Here is an 18,455-nt window from a genome sequence, read left to right on the forward strand (position 1 = left end):
AACCTGTATTGGAGAGGTTCGGTTGTGTTATTTACGGTCAAGACTCAGTAGCTGACGTGAATGATGCACAATGCAGACTATTTTGCTTGGCTTTGTCGCCAGGAGAACAGTGTATGCCATCTCCAAGAGAAACCCTGCACAAAAACATTTTGCGGGCCAACTATCAAGCCGTCATACACAGACGGGCCCTCTGCCATGTCATCAATGCTCCTTCTCCAGTCGGCCACGGCTGGCGAGCTACAGGTGATGAATTGTCAGTTCTGTGGACGACACAAGATTCAGCTCCCGAAATTATGCTGCAGGTCGTCAACTGCGCACGTAAAATGTCAAAATGCAAAACGGGCCTGTGTTCATGTCTCTCCTCTAACCTGTCCTGCACAGATATGTGTAAGTGCCAGAAGTGAGAATAGCTCTAAAACAGCCACCGATGAGTTATTTGAGGGTGGAATGTACAGGATGATAATGATGATGATGAAAAGACTTCGATTTGTGGAACGCGATGTACAGTCACGTGAAAAAGTAAGTACACCCCACGTAAAGTTTTGACTTTTTCAACATATTTCAACATACAGCTATTTGATCTTCATTTCAACAATATTGACAGATAAAGGTGATATAATATAACAAATATCATGAAACATTTACATTTTGTAGTCCATTGTATAATTTAAATACACATAAATGCAAATTTCGCATGTGGAAAAAGTAAGTACACCCCTACATCCATGTACATCTTATTATAATAGAGCAAACGTATATGGTTATGTATGTCGTCGTTGTGTTTATATGCGACTAAAACGTCTTCTTCTTCTTCAAATCAATTACCACCCTCTTAATTAATTATAATTAATCCTCTTAATTGCGTTAAGACTGCTGAGACTCCTCAGACCTTTGACGACCCTTTAATTCCCCCAAGACCCTTAAGACCACCAACACCCCAAAGACCCAAAACACCCCAAAGACCCAAAACACCCCAAATACCCAAAACACCCCAAAACACCCCAAAGACCCAAAAACACCCCAAAGACCCAAAAACACCCCAAAGACCCAAAACACCCAAAAGACCCAAAACACCCCAAAGACCCAAAACACCCCAAAGACCCAAAACACCCCAAAGACCCAAAACACCCCAAAAACCCAAAACACCCAAAAGACCCAAAAGACCCAAAAGATTCAAAACACCCCAAAGACCCAAAACACCCCAAAGACCCAATCGACCCCGAAAACCCAAAGACCCTTAAAGACCAAGAAGAACCAAAAGGCCCTTAAGACTCAAAAGCCCCTGAAGACCCCAAAGACCCAAAAGACACCGAAGACCCTTAAGACCCAAAAGCCTCTGAAGACACCAAAGACCCAAAAGCCTCTGAAGACCCAAATGGCCCTGAAGACCCAAAACACCATGAAGACCCAAAAGACACCAAAATGGTCAAAGATGCCTTCCCCTCTGAAACGACGTGTAATTAATAAATAATTAAACCCAACTGTGAACTGGTATGACTTGATTGAGGTTCGAGTTATTCGACGGGCGTGTGCAATTTCAAATCTCTAGATCTATTGATGTGGAAAGCGAAACCTTGTCAAAGTTGAAATTATTTGTACTTGTATGAACATTTTGATCACTCGCACTGTTGATGTACCTAAATGCATCCTTTGCAACATCCACACTGATCAGTGTATGACCATGATATTTCCTTCAGTGTAAGATAGCACTATGCCCTGCTGTCAGGACTCATTTCATTCATCTTTATTAATATTGATTTTATATCACTATTTTTCTGAACGATTCACCTTGTTGCAATTTTTATAATTTATGTACTAAAGCGTTTGCACGGTCAATACTTCTGATTTAAGAGCTATGTTCCTGTTTCTGATGGCCCCTGGAGAGTTGAAGATTGGAGGGGCATATGGGAGGAGCTATAGGGGCATTAGAATGAGAAAAATGCCAAAATGTCTGACCCTGGTGCCCAACTTTAACTGCTCACTGTGTTTTCTTGGGCGAATATATCGTGGAAAACTTGTTCCCCACACTCCACCGAATATTTGTCTACCAGCAGTCAAAAGTTAAAGTCGCACCTTTTCCTCGGAACGAAAAGTGTTCTCCAGCCACTTTTCGTCGGACTGCCCATGGTCTATAAGTGCAGCATTTCAGCTCATTTTATACTGCGGCCTAATGGGCGTTATTACATGTTTCGGATGGTCTTGACTTTTCCTTTTGACGAATTTTGATCAAACTTCACACACATACGTACAAATAAGCTGTGTTAGTTTCAATTTGACATCCTGAAAAGTTGAGGTTTGGCAATAATAAATTCACAAAAAGTCCCATTTGATTATAATGGAGTGATATTGTTGTGGTTGGGGTTGGATCCACGGTGAAGGTGGCTGGTTTGAGATATTGGGGTCCTAAGTTTGAGCCCCTGTCGCGCCATTGAATTAACACCAGGAAGGTTAACTCAGCCTGTTATCCTTTCAAGGTCGGCAAAATGAGTACCAGCCGATTGGTAATGGGGGGGCATTGCATCAGCGGCACAGCCGCACCCCAAGAAAATGATGCAACCAAGCAGCCACAAGCTGTGGCTGTATTCCCCCTCCCACCCCACACTTCCACCCTCTACCTCCAATTAGTTCAGATTAGCATGGTTTCACCAACAGCGGTGTTAACCCTAAAGACTGGTGGGCCATACTATGCGAAGACAGCACATGTGAGGTGTAGTTAGCGAATATGATTACTTTGCAAGTCCAATAACAAATACAAAGCTGATTCATGGCATTTTAAGGAAGAAATAGGACGGCCATCCAAAAAACGGCACACTCAATGATGCAACACCCTGCTCGCAAAGCACCAGTCAAACAGTTTCTAATCAGGTTTATCCATTCATTTTCACCAATATGTATCTATGGCAAAATGCAAGTTACAAGTAATAAATTGAAAGGTGCATATAATGGTTATATCAAAGAAATCAATTTTGGGGGGGAGGGGTGGGGGGAAAAGGGGGAGGGGATTAAGTGTTTTGATTCACTCTTGAAGTGAACACATTCACAGCACACATTATAGCACCCCTTTACTTTGTGATTATACTCAAAACTGCAACAAATCCTCAGCAAGTGTATGGCCCAGTGTTGAGGTACCTGAATTCTGCCAAGCAAGCTTGTGCAACAAGTCAAGGTGGTGCAGCATGATGTTTGTGTCCAGCACAACAACAGTTTTCCTGGCTGTCACTGAGAAAGGTATTAGATTACAATGGGAAAATGGATTACATTTTGATGAACATTGTTCAGCAACACACCTAGGTGAGCCCTGCAAGGAAGCATATCATTTTAAGGTTGTTTTGAAGCATATTGTTGCAGTTCTGTGAACCGGCACTCCCCAATGATAATTGCACACAACATACAGATTCTGTAGTTAGTAATTTAATTAAGTACATGTGCAGGTAGTCCTACCCTCTTGTCTAGTCGGTCTATCAGGTCAATATGCGTTGCAGGGGATTAGCTAGGTTTTTCCCTTTTTCTTCCCATTTCTTAAGACCCAAGCGGTACAAACTAAAAGCACGAGTGCTATTTCCCACAATCAACAGTAATCCTTTTCACTTGTGCCACACGAGCATAAACAATGGCTGCGCACTTTACGTTGGGCCATCCTCTGCATTTCCCAGTAAATTTGTCTTTCTACCCTCCACCCCCTCCCCCCCCCCCCCACCCCAAAACGGAGGAGCCGAATAAAGCCCTCAAAGCCCCCTCCAAAAAAAGATGTATATGCACTATATCTCTCCCCCTCCCCCTCCTCCTCCTCCTCCTCCTCCTCCTCCTCCTCCTCCTCCCTTTACCCCTCATCTCCCGTTTCCCTCTCCTCCCCACCCCCGTCCACCCCTTAATCCCTCCCCCCCCCCCCTCCCGGGAACTTCCCTGGGCAACACTGGGTACTTCAGCTCGTGTATATATACATGTAAAATGTCATCATCGATTATGTGCTTTGCAAATACGTGTGCTTTATTTGGTAAACTGTTTGCTTCCATCCTGCCTGTTTCGTCTCATTCACTATTGGTTCGAGTTGGTATGCAAAGGAAGTTGTTTTTTAGATAGAAGGGAAATTCTGCCCCACTGATTAGCTCCGTAACTAAGTCAGTGCGTACTTGACGGTTACACTCAGCTGTACATAATAAACAAGCATTCTGAGTATTGCGCTGCAATACATGTCCCCTACCGGCAGTCTGTCATCCGGAAAACTGTTGGGGAAATTACCAAAGTTCAAAGTGCCATAACGTTGTCAAAAATGATCGAAACGTCGTGAAGTTCGAACTTGATCTGTAACTTATCATCAGGAAACCATGTACCAAGTTTGAAACCATTAGCATTAAGAGTTTAGAAAAAAAAGTCCGGAAAACTGTTCTTTGCGTGACGGACTGACAGACTGACAGATGGAGGGACGGAGGGACGGAGTGCAAACCTATAGTCCCCTCCGGTGTACACCGGTAGGGGACTAATAAACGAGTACGCACTGAAAGTACTGGCTCCAATATGCATCGCCAACAAACTGGAAAGATAATGCGTTTGTAAAAGAGTGAGGACCCTGCCAGGTTTCGTGGTATCAATCAGTGTCGGTAGTTGCTTGCCAACCCGACGGGCCGCAAAATTATCCGTGGTGCAGCGGCCTGTCTGGCAAATCTGCAAGGAAGAATGTGAGAAACTCCCCAAATCTAGATGTGCAAAGCTGATACAGACATATTCATGGAAAAGGAAAAGCTGTAATCACTGCCAAAAGTGCACCTACAAAGTATTGACTCAGGGGGTTGAATACTTATGGAAACTAGAACGGCACTCAGTAGAGAGCATACCTCCGCCTGGTTGGCCATATCACTCAATGGTGAAGAATGACTGAAAAAATTATATTAGCTGGATCTGGATCCGGATCTTCACCAAAATTGAATCGATTCTTCCTCGTCACACACACAACCTGTCCATGGAGTTTCGTCCAAATCCGTCCATAACTTTTTGAGACATCTGCTATGTATCGTTTTTGGCCCTATCTTCTAATGGTGAAGAATCACTTAAAATTCCAGTAGCCGGATCCGAATCCGGATCTTCACCAAAATCTAATCATTTCATCGCTGTCACATATGCTATATCTCTGCCAAGTTTCGTCTGAATCCATCCACAACTTTGTGAGATATTTTGTTCACAAATGGACAGACAAACGCACAGACAAGGGTGAAAACATAACCTCCATCCACCTTTGGTGGCAGAGGTAATTAGATATTTCTGTATTGTACACCGCTCCTTTCCTATGCCATCTCCAGGCATTACAAATCGTCATTGACGGGCACCAAAGGGGGCTCGGCAGTGACGCACGCTGAAAGAGAGTACTCAGTTTTCACTCTGGTTTCTTTCTTGTTTGTTTGTTTTCTTGTTTGTTTGTCCGGGCGATATCTCAGCCATCCTTTGAGCTAGGAAGCTGAAATTTCGGCACAGTAGTGAGCAAGTCCTTTGTCAAATACGGTATTTTTTGTTTTTTGAATAATCAATTAATTGAGGAGTTATTTAATTATTAGCGTTTAATTAAGTACTTATTTAATTAATTAAATTTCATTTCTCTTCTGACCATTATTAACTCAGGCACCTTTTGAGTTAGGAAGCTGATATTTGGACATGCCAATGACCAGGTGATTTGGCTGCAAAGGATATTTTTGATTTATTAATTAATCAATTAATCGATTAATTATTTAATTATTCGATTAATGACAAAAAAAAAATTTTTTTTAAGTTACAGATTCTGATGAAATAGTGGTAGTTTATGTGTTCTCTGACCAAATTGGTTAATAATTTAATTTTTTTATGATTATTATTTATTTATTTTCATTATTAATCATTTATTTATTTTCTTTCTCATTTGGCCAATATCTCAGGCACCTTTTGAGCTGGGAAGCTAATATTTGGACATGAGTGACCAAGTGATGTGGCTATCAAGGATATTTTTTATTTATTGATTAATCATTTCATCTATTAAGTATTTATTGATTAATCGATTAATTATTTATTGAGTAATCAATTAATTATTTAATTTTTTATAAATGACTTATTTAATTAAATTTCTAAAAGATACATCTTTGGATGAAGCACTACTGGTTTAGTTATGCGATTAGCCAATTGATTATGAAAATATTTTGTGATAATCTTTTATTGATTTTAATTAAACAATTAATCAATCAATTAGTGTACACCTCTCCCTCCCAATGCAGCCTCAATGAGCTGCACTGCGGCATTGCCGGGCGCCTGAGGCGCCCCGGCAATGCCGCGCTGCAGCATATTGAATTATTTGGCATGGGGCGGTGTACTTTGAATGTATGTGTACTTGTTTCATTTTTAATTATTTTGTATGTAATAAAAAAATATTTTTTTAAATCACTGATATTATGGGATATTATGTTTAGATCAGTGACAAAAAATCTCAATTCAATCAATTTTAAATTCAGGCTGCAACACCAAAAAATGTGAAAAAAGTCAAGGAGCATGAATACTTTCTGAAGGCAATGTATATATTCTGGATAAGTCAAACACTTTGTGTGCGAGAGTCTAATCGCAAGCCTGTGGACTCGAATTATAAATCGTCCATGGGAGCACTGCACCGTCGAGAAATGTTTTAGTGACAGGAGAATGATGAGAGAATGATGAGAGAAAGGGCAGTTCGGTGAAGAAAAAAAAATATGCACGCGCATGCACACAGACATTAAAATGAATGCAGTAATATAATTCAGGAGGCGGAAGGGAGGGTAGGGGAGAAAATTTTATTTTAAAAAAAGTAGATTCAGTGAATGAATGATCGTTTTAAGGCCATTTTCCCCACTAGAGCGGGGTTTGGCCTTGCGGGCCCCATGACATTCATGGTTCCCTGTTTGAGGCAATGTTTTTTTTTATGGCCGGATGCCCTTCCTGACGCCACCCTTAGTCGCCTCTTACGATGCCCAGGGATACGGTGTACCTATTCTAAACCAGGGTACACACCGGGATCATTCATCGCAGCATGCTGGTACTCAATTTGCCGACCTCGGAAGGATGACAGGCTGATAGGCTGAGTCAACCCCCCTGGTGTTAATTCAGCGATCCACCGGGATTCGAACCCAGGATCCTAGGATCCCAAGCCGGCACCCTAACCGCTAAGCCAACACCAGTCAAAGATAAATGTAGGAGTGGAAGAAAAAAAAACCCCTACACAGACACACACTTAAAATGCTTCCCACCTCTCCTGCTTTTCTGCCTTCATCTCACCCCCTCCACTACACTCCAATGGAGGGATTGCAGTTTATGTCAAGAGTTCCACCCCCATTGCTGAATTTCTACACTAATCCCTCTTATACCCTCATGGAGCATTCCTCTCAGCAACCATCTAATGCATGTCTAAGTGATTTACTGCATATACGCATACATCTACCTATAAATAATAATAAAAAAACACCTTTAGAGGCCATTTTTCCCCACAAGCGGGGGTTGGCCTTTTTCGGAGACCGTGGTTGTTGTTGTTTTTCGGTCCCCTTTTTGAAGCAATGTTTTACGGCCGGATGCCCTTCCTGCCGCCAACCCTTTTTGTCGCCTTTTACGACAAGCAGGGAATTACCAGTGAACTGGTACTCAATTAGCCGACCTCGGAAGGATGACAGGCTGAGTCAACCCCCCTGGCGTTAATTCAGCGATCGACCGGGATTCGAACCCAGGATCCTAGGATCCTAAGCCGGCACCCTAGCCACTAGCCCAACACCAGGGTATCACCAGGGTATCTACCTATATAAAACACTATTTGTCTGTCACCTTTCATAAGGACGATTTGAGTTGGTAGGGTTTTAAAGGCCAATCTTTTAACACGACTGTGCTCACTACCGTCTATTTTTGAAAATAAAAAAATACGAAAAACATTTTCTATAAAAGAGTAATTACGTCTCTTCTATTTGAATTGTAGACGGTGACTTGCAAACTGAGCCTCAAATGGATGTACATTAACGTTTTGGTTTTTTAAACAATTAACAATAAATACAAGGTGCAGGCAGGTGAAATTCACTGCACATGATGTGCAATGTGCAGAGTAAAATGAGTGTTCATTTACGCCCATAGGATGTCTCATGAATAAAGAAGATATAAGCACACCTGATATTAGGCCAAGGCTTCAGACTTTGGCACGGTCACAAGGCTGTACCGCCCTTCATTTTTGACGGACTTTAAACTAGTACATACATAATAAACTAATAGCCACTAATAGCCACTAAACAATAGCCTCTTTGCTCCAATTAAGGGTAAAAAGCCCAAAACGTCAGAATCTTGGAAAACCTCACGGTGTACAACTCGACTAACTATTTTATTCCTCTGTGAAAACAATCATACTGAAAACAGTCTGTGAAAACAGTGGTCCCATCATGAAAGAAATAAAAAATAAAATCACATTGAGGCTCTGCCACTACACTGGGGTTGCCTACAAATTTGCAGCATAAGGTATAACAAGTTCCTCAATGAGTACTACACACAGGAGAACAAATAAAACTAGAACAGCAATCCTCACCATCGCAAAGTCGACAGATATGCCTCCGCCCATATAACTCATCAGGATACATACTTGTACCAAGTTCGACTTGGTTCCCTTCAGCTGTTCTTAAGTTATCGGGGTAACAAAAACCTATTACAGACTCTGTCCATTGACCTCTTGATGCTAAAATCTAATCAGTTCATCTTTGCATCAAAATATATACTTACACCAAGCTTGGTCAAAATCCCATCACTGGTCCACAAGTTAGCACAGTAACAGAATTTTTACCTAACAGGACTTCTGCCCTTTGACCTCTTGACCCCACATTTCGATCAGTCCATCTTTCTGTCAATTTACATAATTGTACCAAGCTTGATATCGTTTCCTTCAGCCATTCTCAAGTTATCAACCTTTTATAGACTGACCTTTGACCTCTTGACCCCAAAATCAAATCAGTTCATCATCATTTGACTGGGCATCAGTATACAAAAAAAAAAAAAAATTGTATCATAATACATACTTGTACCAACTTTGATCAAAATCCCATCACAGGTTCACAAGTTATCACAGTAACACGATTTTTACTTAACATGACCTTTGACCTCATGACCCCAAAATGTAACCATTTAATCTTTACCTCATTATACATACCTGCCCCAAGTTGGACTTGGATCCCCTTCAGCCGTACTCAAGTTAACGCGGTAACGAAAACCTATCACGGACGAATGGCTTGCACGGGCAGCCGGACTGACAACTCACAAACATAATGGCTCCGGATATATCGTCGGCGGAGGCATAAAACTATCAAGAGTATAAAACTGCAACGAACCTTGGTCTACAAGATGATCATCAATGGGATTGTCAACTTCCATGCTCATCTCACAATTCTCTCCCTTTTCAATTAAGTCCTTCTGCTTTGTGCAACGTCCAACTCCGCAAGCACCTCCATCAAATCCATATCCAAGGTGATGATGACCCATCTCAAACGTTCTTTTCCTGTCTGTTTCTGTTTTAAAGCAGCCCTCATTACTATGCTGACCGTATGATTGAACTGAACTGGCATCAGACTTTATCCAAATCCCTTCCTTACCACCAATTTTATACTTCTGCTCTATATTATTTTGCTTCTTCATATTCCTATTCCTTTTCTTCCTCATTGTACTGTTAGTATCGTCTTGTTCAGTTTCATTGTCATCCTTGAAATGTTCAATATTTTGTCGCGAATCATCAACAAATTGTCCACGTTTGCCTTGTTTATGATATTGCGACCTGGAATGACTTGGTGCTGTTGCAATAACTGATGCTTCAGGTTGTGATGCTTGTGAACTAGGAGGAAGAGAAAACTGTGGAATTGCAACTTCATTGTGCTTCCTGAACCTTCTTTCCCAATCTCTTTCTGCTGTTAGAAAGCAGCCCTCATTACCATGCTGACTGTATGGTTGAACTGAACTGGCATCAGACTTTATCCAACTCGCTTCCTTACCACCAATTTTATACTTCTGCTCTATATTATTTTGCTTCTTCATATTCTTATTTATTTTCCTATTTCTTTTGGCTAACCCCTGCTCTTGCAGAGAAAATGGCCTTAAAATGCCTGTTTTCCTATTTCTTTTCTTCCTCATTGTTCTGTTGGCATCGTCTTGTTCAGTTTCATTGCCATCCTTAAAATGTTCAACATTTTGTCGTGAATAATCAACAAATTGCCCATGTTTGCCTGGTTTGTGATGCGACCTGGAATGACTTGGTACTGTTGCAATAACTGATGCTCCAGGTTGTGATGCTTGTGAACTTGGAGGAAGAGAAAACTGTAGCGTTGCAACTTCATTGTCCAACTTGGTACAAGCAGACATCACTGCAGTGCATCCAGTCTTCACCTTTGAATGTTTTAAAACATACTTCTTTGTATGGTTGTGATAGGTATCATTCAGGTGTAATGCTGCTTTCTGGTTTTCCGTGTTCAATGAAGACTTTTTATAAATGCTGCCGGTGCCAAGCTTATTCTTCTCACTTCTACATTTCACCTTAAAGGAAACCTTCATTTCTGAACACAGGGATTTCTTCACCACCTGTTTTGAATATGTATTTGCATCACATGAAGATACCTTCTCCAATGCCGGTGGGCTGGTTTTATGAAATAAATGAGTTTGGGCTGTCAACGATGCTTCTGGCAGCTTGCGAGATGCCAAACAAGACTGGGTATCAAAATAATCACTTTCCTTTTGGCTACAGTGGGTCTTTGAAAGATTTGAGCTAGGAATGGAACAGGAATCGACTTCACCACAGGCTCTAACCTTACTGGTGGCACACTTTTGGTTAGTTTTTTCCAGTGGTCCATACATCCCAGTTGGCACAGAGACCTGCTTTTTTCTTGAAACACCTGCAACACAGAGGGGGGTAGAAAAAAGTTAATCAATAACATGAGGGTAAGGGGGTTTTTTGGTTTGTTTTTTTAAGAAAAGCAGATAAATTGTCAATTTCAATTATTGACTGAGCAATAACAATACAATGAGCAAACTATAATTTAGGATAGGCAAGAACAACCAACAACTCCAGAAAAAGCTTCCATTAACCATATAACTTGTTTTAAAAAGAAAAGGAAAAAAAACACCAGATATACATCATTATTCTTTTGTACATTTTTTTTACTGTATTCCTTCTTTTTTGACAATTGCTTCTGCATTAAAGTGCTGCATAGCACCACATCTACACATCTTAAATTGTTCTGTAAATAATAAATTCCCTCTTGTTGTTCACCGCTCCTTTCCTATTCCATCTCCAGGCGCCACATGACCGCATCGCCGGGCACAAAAGAGGGCCCAGGGGTGACGCTCACTGAAAGGGAGTACTCAGTTTTCACTCTGGTTTCTTTCTTTCTTTCTTTTTGTTTGTCTGGGCGATCGATATCTCAACCATCCTTTGAGCTAGGAAGCTGAAATTTTGGCACAATAGTTAACAAGTACTTTGGCAAAAATAGTATTTTTTGTTTTTTGATTAATCAATTGACTATGTAATTATTATCGATTAATTAAGTACTCATTTATTTCCTTTCTCATCTGGGCAATATATCAGGCACCTTTTGAGCTAGGGAGCTGATATTCGGACACGACAGTGACCAAGTGATGTGGCTATAAAGGATATTTTTGATTTATTGATTAATCAAATAATCGACTAATCATTTACTGATTAGTCAATTAATCAAATTTTTTTTTTAAGATTAATGACATTTCATTAATTTTCACAAAGTTACAGCTTCAGATGAAACACTGGTGGTTGAGGTATGCTATTAGCCAATTGATGAAGAAATTATTTTACGATTACTATTTATTGATTTTATGCAATTAATCAATCAATTATTGTACACCTCTCCCTCCAAATACCGTCTCTATATGCTGCATGGCGGTATCGCTAGGCGCCTAAGGCACATCAGCAATGCCACGCTGGAGGATGTTATTTATTTGTTTGGCATGGGGGCGGTGTACTTTGAATGTATCTATACTTGTTGCTCATTCAAGTCCGGCATGCATCAGCGGTTGCTCAGCCACATCCCCCGATTGGAAAGCCACGTGGTGCAGGTAAACGGTGATCAGATGGAGGACCCTGGGAACACGTGATAGACCAATTGGCGCTCATGGTTGCCTAGCAACCCACCGTGTTAAAAAAGTTATTCGGGATCAGTATCCTCAGGCATGATAAGTTTGAGGGGAACCCTCATAGACCCAAAACCCTTTAACAGTACGTTTGTTCTCCAAACATGTATGTCAAAATGACATTCCACACTCCATTGCTATGCCTACACACATGTTCACCCAATAATCATTTCCTCATTTCCTCAATAATCATTTCCCCAATAATAATAATCATTTCCTCAAACGGCTACACAGCTGACTCCGCACGTGAAAAAGCTGAATGCCTCAACTCTGTGTTTGCCTCTAAATCTTGTGTCCCAAACCCATCCCTCTCTGTACCCACCATACCCAGTCGTACCCAGCTGCTCCTGGACTCCGTGTCCTTTCCTCCTGACAAGGTGGAAAAGTTTCTGTCAACCCTCGACTCTGATTCTGCAACTGGACCCGACGGCATCAGCCCACGGGTCCTAAAATCCTGTTCTTCCGCTCTTTCACTCCCTCTCTCTGTTCTCTTCACCCTCGCTTTTGCTCAAGGTCAACTGCCATCTGCTTGGAAATCAGCCAACATCACCGCTTTGCACAAAAAAGGTGCAAAAACAGATCCTAGCAACTACAGACCAATCAGCCTTCTCCCAATTATCAGTTAAGTCATGGAATCCATCATTGCTTCGGATACGAAATCTTTCCTCTCCTCCAATGGCTTGATCTGTGATCATCAATTTGGTTTCAGACCTGGTCACTCTACTCTGGACATGCTGCTTCTGCTGTCTCAACAATGGATGGAGGTCCTCAATGCCAAACAGGAAATTAGAGCTGTCTCCCTCGACATATCACGTGCCTTCGATACGGTCTGGCACCCCGCTCTGCTCACCAAACTCTCCTCCTTTGGTATCCATGGAAATATTGACGCATGGCTGGCGGACTTCCTCTCTAGTCGTCGTCAACGTGTGGCCCTGAATGGGTTTCTCTCATCTCCTCTTCCTGTTCAGGCTGGAGTTCCCCAAGGCAGTGTTCTGGGCCCTGTGCTTTTTCTGGTCTTCATCAATGATCTCTCTGACTCTCTTGAAAATCCTCTCTATCTCTTTGCTGATGACTCCACTCTCTGCCGCTCCATTCCTCATCCCTCAGATCGGCAGTCTGCAGCCTCCTCACTCTCTGCAGACCTGGACAAAATCACAGACTGGGCAAACAAGTGGAACATGTCTTTCAATCCTGACAAATCTCACACTCTTACAATGTCTCTCCGAAAAGACCGACTGGACAACCCTCCCATCTACTTTCTGAATAATCCTTTCCAAGAAGTTCTGTCACTCAAGCTTTTGGGTCTCACTATCTGCCATGATCTTTCCTGGGAAAACCACATTTCCAAGCTGGCCTCCAAAGCCAGTCGCCGACTGGGCATCCTCCGTCGTGCGAAGTCCTTCCTTGGCACACCTGAGCTCCTCACCACATACAAGGCTTTCATCCGCAGCTCAATGGAGTACTGCTCTCCCCTCTGGGCTGGTGCTCCTGCCTCACACCTAGCTCGTCTTCACGCTGTTGAAACCAAAGCGTTCAGAATCATTGGAATCTCCCGCGATGACACCATCTCTGAGGGCCTTTCACTTAATCACCGCAGGCAGGTTGGTGGTCTTTCCGTCTTCTACCGACTCCTCTCCGGCCTTGCTCCCCCAGCTCTCTCTGGGCTCTGTCCCACAAATATTCCTGCAGGTCGCACAAGATCTGCCTGCAACCCTCTTATGGTTAAACTGCCAAAATCAAGACTCTCTGCTCACCTTCACTCCTTCATTCCTCTTTTCTCCCGCCTCTGGAACAAACTCCCTCACTCTCTTCAATCCCACTCCTCCCTCCAGGTCTTTAAAACGGCTGTTCACTACCATCTCTTATCTTCCCCAATCCAAAACCTTGATCTTTTCTACCCCCGCTAATTTCACCCCAAATCCACTTTTTGAGGTGACTTTTGACTTCTTTCCTGGAAGTCCTTGGTGTCCTTGCGTTTTATACCTATCCTGCCTCCCCCCAGGCCCTCTCCCTCCAAAAACATCTCCCGATGTCCCTGCTCTCAAATGTTGTGTTTGTGTGCTTCCTCCCCTTCTCTCCCCATCCTGTCGACCGCTCCCCTTTTATATACTTTGTTTGCTCGTTTGTTTGATTTGTTTGTTTGATAAATGTTAGCTCTTTCACGAGCCTGGACTCTGTACACAAATTCAAAAGGAACAGAGGATCCCCTCATAGCAGACCCTCATAGTCGACCTCAGCCTCTTCATCAACTTGCCTCTGGACATACCAAGAAAGGTATCTGGCATAATTCCAGTGTCCTGCAGCCATCATACGAAGAACCATTCTTCTCGTTAATTCTTCTCAGTGTTGGTATAACAGCCAGTTTCCTTCACGCTCTATCCGGGTGAAGAGGTGAGCAATGACCACTGGAATTATGAAGCAGTCCACCCATACAAACCCTGTTGATGACTGTCACACATTCGCAAGTGCACCTTCAAGCTCTTCGAGTGTTGTATTCCCTTTCAGGATAAATACTTCCAAAAGCACAGTAACAACTATTCTGAAACCACGTAGTGCCTTTGGCCATGCTTTCCCATCGAGCATATTCGGCACTCCCTTGCACGCAGCATGTGACAAGTCTTTTCAGCCAGACCCCTTCATGAGTCTGACAAAACAACCAAGGAAGGACATCAACGTGTGCATTCCTCCAGACCTTACTACGAGATGTTTCCAAAGCACAGGATCAGCCCATTGAATTTGGATTGCAATCTTATATAACTGAAGATCACAAACCATTTACATATATTTCTGTTTATATCCTTTGGTGACATCTTTCAGTATATTGAGCATAGTCAGAATCAGAAGAGTGTCTGGGGGTGCTGGTGGTGCATATATGAATGGACCAAATATATACTTCATTGCTTTCTTTATAGCTCCTTCATGTGCCTTCATTGTCATGTAACCATTCTACCAGGGGTTCTTCATATTTGTGTTGTGCCATGACGGACACCAGCCATGGAATGTCCCTTCGTTTCTATTGTTTGGCATTTGCTACAAGCTATGGAATGTCCCTTCTTTTCGATACTTTGCCACATGAAACATACCATATAAATGGACCATTTCTATGCCCCTGGCGTTTCCCCCCGAAGAATATACCTTATTTTCTGTAGTTTGCACATAGCACATACAATATAAAGGGCCTTTTTTTATGCCCCTGGCATTTTTCCCAAGAATTACTACCAGAGTCAAAATTTTTGTGTGTCCAACTTTTTGGGGATCGCCCCTATGAGCCAAGTAAAAATAAGAAGGCGGCACCTAAAGCTCACCTGGATCAGGAGCAGCAGTTAATCAACCCCCCCCCCCCCCCTCCCCCACAGACACCCTCAGACCCTATTATTTTTAATGATGTGAACAAACTTTTAATGCCATGGAAGCGGGGTAGGGCCTCCATGGCAGCATGACTTTGGATTGCAACTTGGCATCACGATAGGGCCCCCACGGCAGCATGACGGGGACCCCATGGCATCACAATAGGGCCCCCATGGCAGCATAACGGGGACCCCATGGCATCATAATAGGGCCCCAACGGCAGCATGACGGGGACCCCATGGCATCACGATGGGGCCCCCACAGCAGCATGACGGGGACCCCATGCAATCACGATGGGGCCCCCACGGCAGCATGATGGAGACCCCATGGCATCACGATGGGGCCCCCACAGCAGCATGACGGGGACCCCATGGAATCACGATGGGGCCCCCACGGCAGCATGACGGGGACCCCATGGCATCACGATGGGGCCCCCATGGCAGCATGACGCATTACGATGGCGCCCCCACGGCAGCATGACGGGGACCCCATGGCATCATGATGGGGCCCCACGGCAGCAGCTGTGTCGTGGCGGCAGAAGATCATATAAAGCTCATCAACAGTAAATTCTTCAACACCCAAACTAATGATGTGAAGAGAAAGCCTGATGGGCGATCACAACTGCCGTCAACGGTGTCGGAGACAATTATCACTTGGCTGATTTCCTTTCAACGTTCGTCCGACAAACGGCGGACAAAGATGGATCGTCCACAATTTTGAATTAGACAAACCTACATACACATCACTAACCACGGATAAGGTGTTATCCGTGCCAGAGGAGACTGGATAACGTCATCCGGGAAAAAAAACTCAGGCGATTTATTGCATAGTAACCGCATAGTAACCGGTGCATAGTAACCTGGCCCAACCGAGCATAGTAACCTGGCCCAACCGAGCATAGTAACCTAGTAACCGCATAGTAAATGGTGCATAGTAACCTGGCCCAACCAAGCATAGTAACCTAGTAGCCGGTGCATAGTAACCTAGTAACCGCATAGTAACCTGTGCATAGTAACCTAGTAGGTGCATAGTAACCTGGCCCAACCGAGCATAGTAACCTAGTAACCGCATAGTAACCGGTGCATAGTAACCGGTGCATAGTAACCTAGTAACCGGTGCATAGTAGCCTAGTAACCGCATAGTGACATAGTAACCGGTGCATAGTAACATAGTAACCGCATAGTAACATAGTAACCGCATAGTAACATAGTAACCGGTGCATAGTAACATAGTAACCGGTGCATAGTAACATAGTAACCGGTGCATAGTAACATAGTAACCGGTGCATAGTAACAGAGCCCAGGATGCTGTGCTGCCCCAAAGGCGGCTCTGGGCTTCAGCAATCGCTATGGTCCAACATTAATGGGAACACACGAAGTGCCACAGACACGAGGAAGCCGAACGAGGTGTAAAAGGTTACGAAACACACCTGTACAGTACAGTGTACCATCAGGATCAAGCTACATTACCTGAAAGTTCTGAGAGTACATGTTTCGCTCTTTTCTTCGCCGCGTCAACGATGGCACGATGTCGGTCACTAGTAAACGGCTCAACGCTATCACAGGTTGGAATAGAAGGCAGGCAGGGACATCATGACAAAAGAGGTACGATTAGCCGTAGTGTAACTCTAACTGTAAGTGTAAGAATCCACAGACTGCACGAACTCCTTCATGAAGTAAAAGTACGTATTGCATTATACATTTACCTTCGAGGCGCCTCACACCAGCTTCGCTTCGCCATGTCCTTTAAACACCTCACAATGTTTGAAAACAAACATCACAAACGCCCAAAAATTCAACTCCTTCTCTCATGACGAGAGCGTTCCTCAAGTGAACTTCGCCTCACAACAACAGCAGATTGTTGCTGTTGTTGTTGTTGTTAGTTGACCGCACAGACGATTATCGATATTCGATATAAAAGATGATTATTAAAGATATTATGATTATTGACGTCAGACGATTATTGATGTAAAGCGACACAATAATCTCGAAGATTAGCTTGAAGCGTAAGTTCTACTGTACTGAGCACAACGACCTAATCTCAAAATGCGGAAGCAACTCACGCCTTAACCTCAAATCGCCGATTCCTTATCGCAGTTTCGCCTTTTTTATTCTTCTTCTTCTTCTTCTTCTGCCATTTTACGCTGCGTATTTTATTTCTTCTTACTCTTGTAATTATTCTCTTTTTCTTCTTTTTCTATCTTATGCTTCCTGTTTATTTCTCTTGATGATATTATTCTTCTACTTCAATAGACGCTTCTTCTTCCTCTATTTTACGTTACTAGGATTTTACGTGTCTCCGTAAAACGCTTCTTCTTCTTTGAAAATGGAAATAACACGCTATGAGCCGCTTGAGTGTGCTTGAGCCACTTAACCAGCGCTGTACAAGAAACGTGGTAATGAACACACCCCGATACCATACCTCTATGAAGCCAGGGCGAAAGAGCTGCGCTCTCGGTCCCAAAGTGCTCTAAATCTTGAGGTGAATTTCATCGTCTTCGAGATGGATTATGTCCCAGTAGGATGACATCCGAAATCTTTTTATAGGAATAGGGTGAAACAGAAGGACTAGATCTTTGTATTACTACTCACCCCTGTCTGTTTGGCTTTTTGTCTGTGAAGAGGATATCTCAAAAAAAAGTCGGATGAAATTTGGGGTCGAGGTTGGGTGTGTGACAAGGACGAAATGATTCCATTTTGGTAAATATTCGAATCCGGATTTGGAATTTATCAATTTATAAAGTGATTCTTCACCATTGAGTGAGAGGGGCAAAACGATATATAACATGATAATTCAAAAAGCTGTGGACGACTTATTCCAAAACTGTGTGTATGAGTTGGTTAGATGGCAAGAACAAGCTGATTCGAATTTGGTTGAAGTCTGAATCCAGATCTGACCCATCAGTGGGATTCAAAACGAACTCTTCAGCCTGGCAGAGGTATGAGTGGGGGTCAAAA

General features: G+C 42.9%; 1 protein-coding gene across 2 annotated transcripts in view; it reads right to left on the bottom strand.

The window, feature by feature from the left end:
• The window catches only part of SWT1 (SWT1 RNA endoribonuclease homolog), an 80,376-nt gene extending 62,794 nt beyond the window's left edge, over positions 1–17,582 (bottom strand). For both annotated transcript variants that reach the window (XM_078767517.1, XM_078767516.1), the window contains exons 1-4: positions 17,204–17,582; positions 16,968–17,053; positions 9,333–10,880; positions 3,130–3,219 (exon numbers count right to left, since the gene is read on the bottom strand). In XM_078767517.1, the coding sequence (XP_078623643.1) occupies positions 3,130–3,219; positions 9,333–10,880; positions 16,968–17,053; positions 17,204–17,238 (1,759 nt within the window). In that variant the 5' untranslated portion in view covers positions 17,239–17,582. The remainder of the gene's footprint in view (positions 1–3,129; positions 3,220–9,332; positions 10,881–16,967; positions 17,054–17,203) is intronic.
• Positions 17,583–18,455: the final 873 nt, after the last annotated feature.

Source organism: Myxine glutinosa, chromosome 13 (genome assembly GCF_964187855.1).
Source record: "Myxine glutinosa chromosome 13, kmMyxGlut1.1, whole genome shotgun sequence".
NCBI classification, from domain to species: Eukaryota; Metazoa; Chordata; class Myxini; order Myxiniformes; family Myxinidae; genus Myxine; species Myxine glutinosa.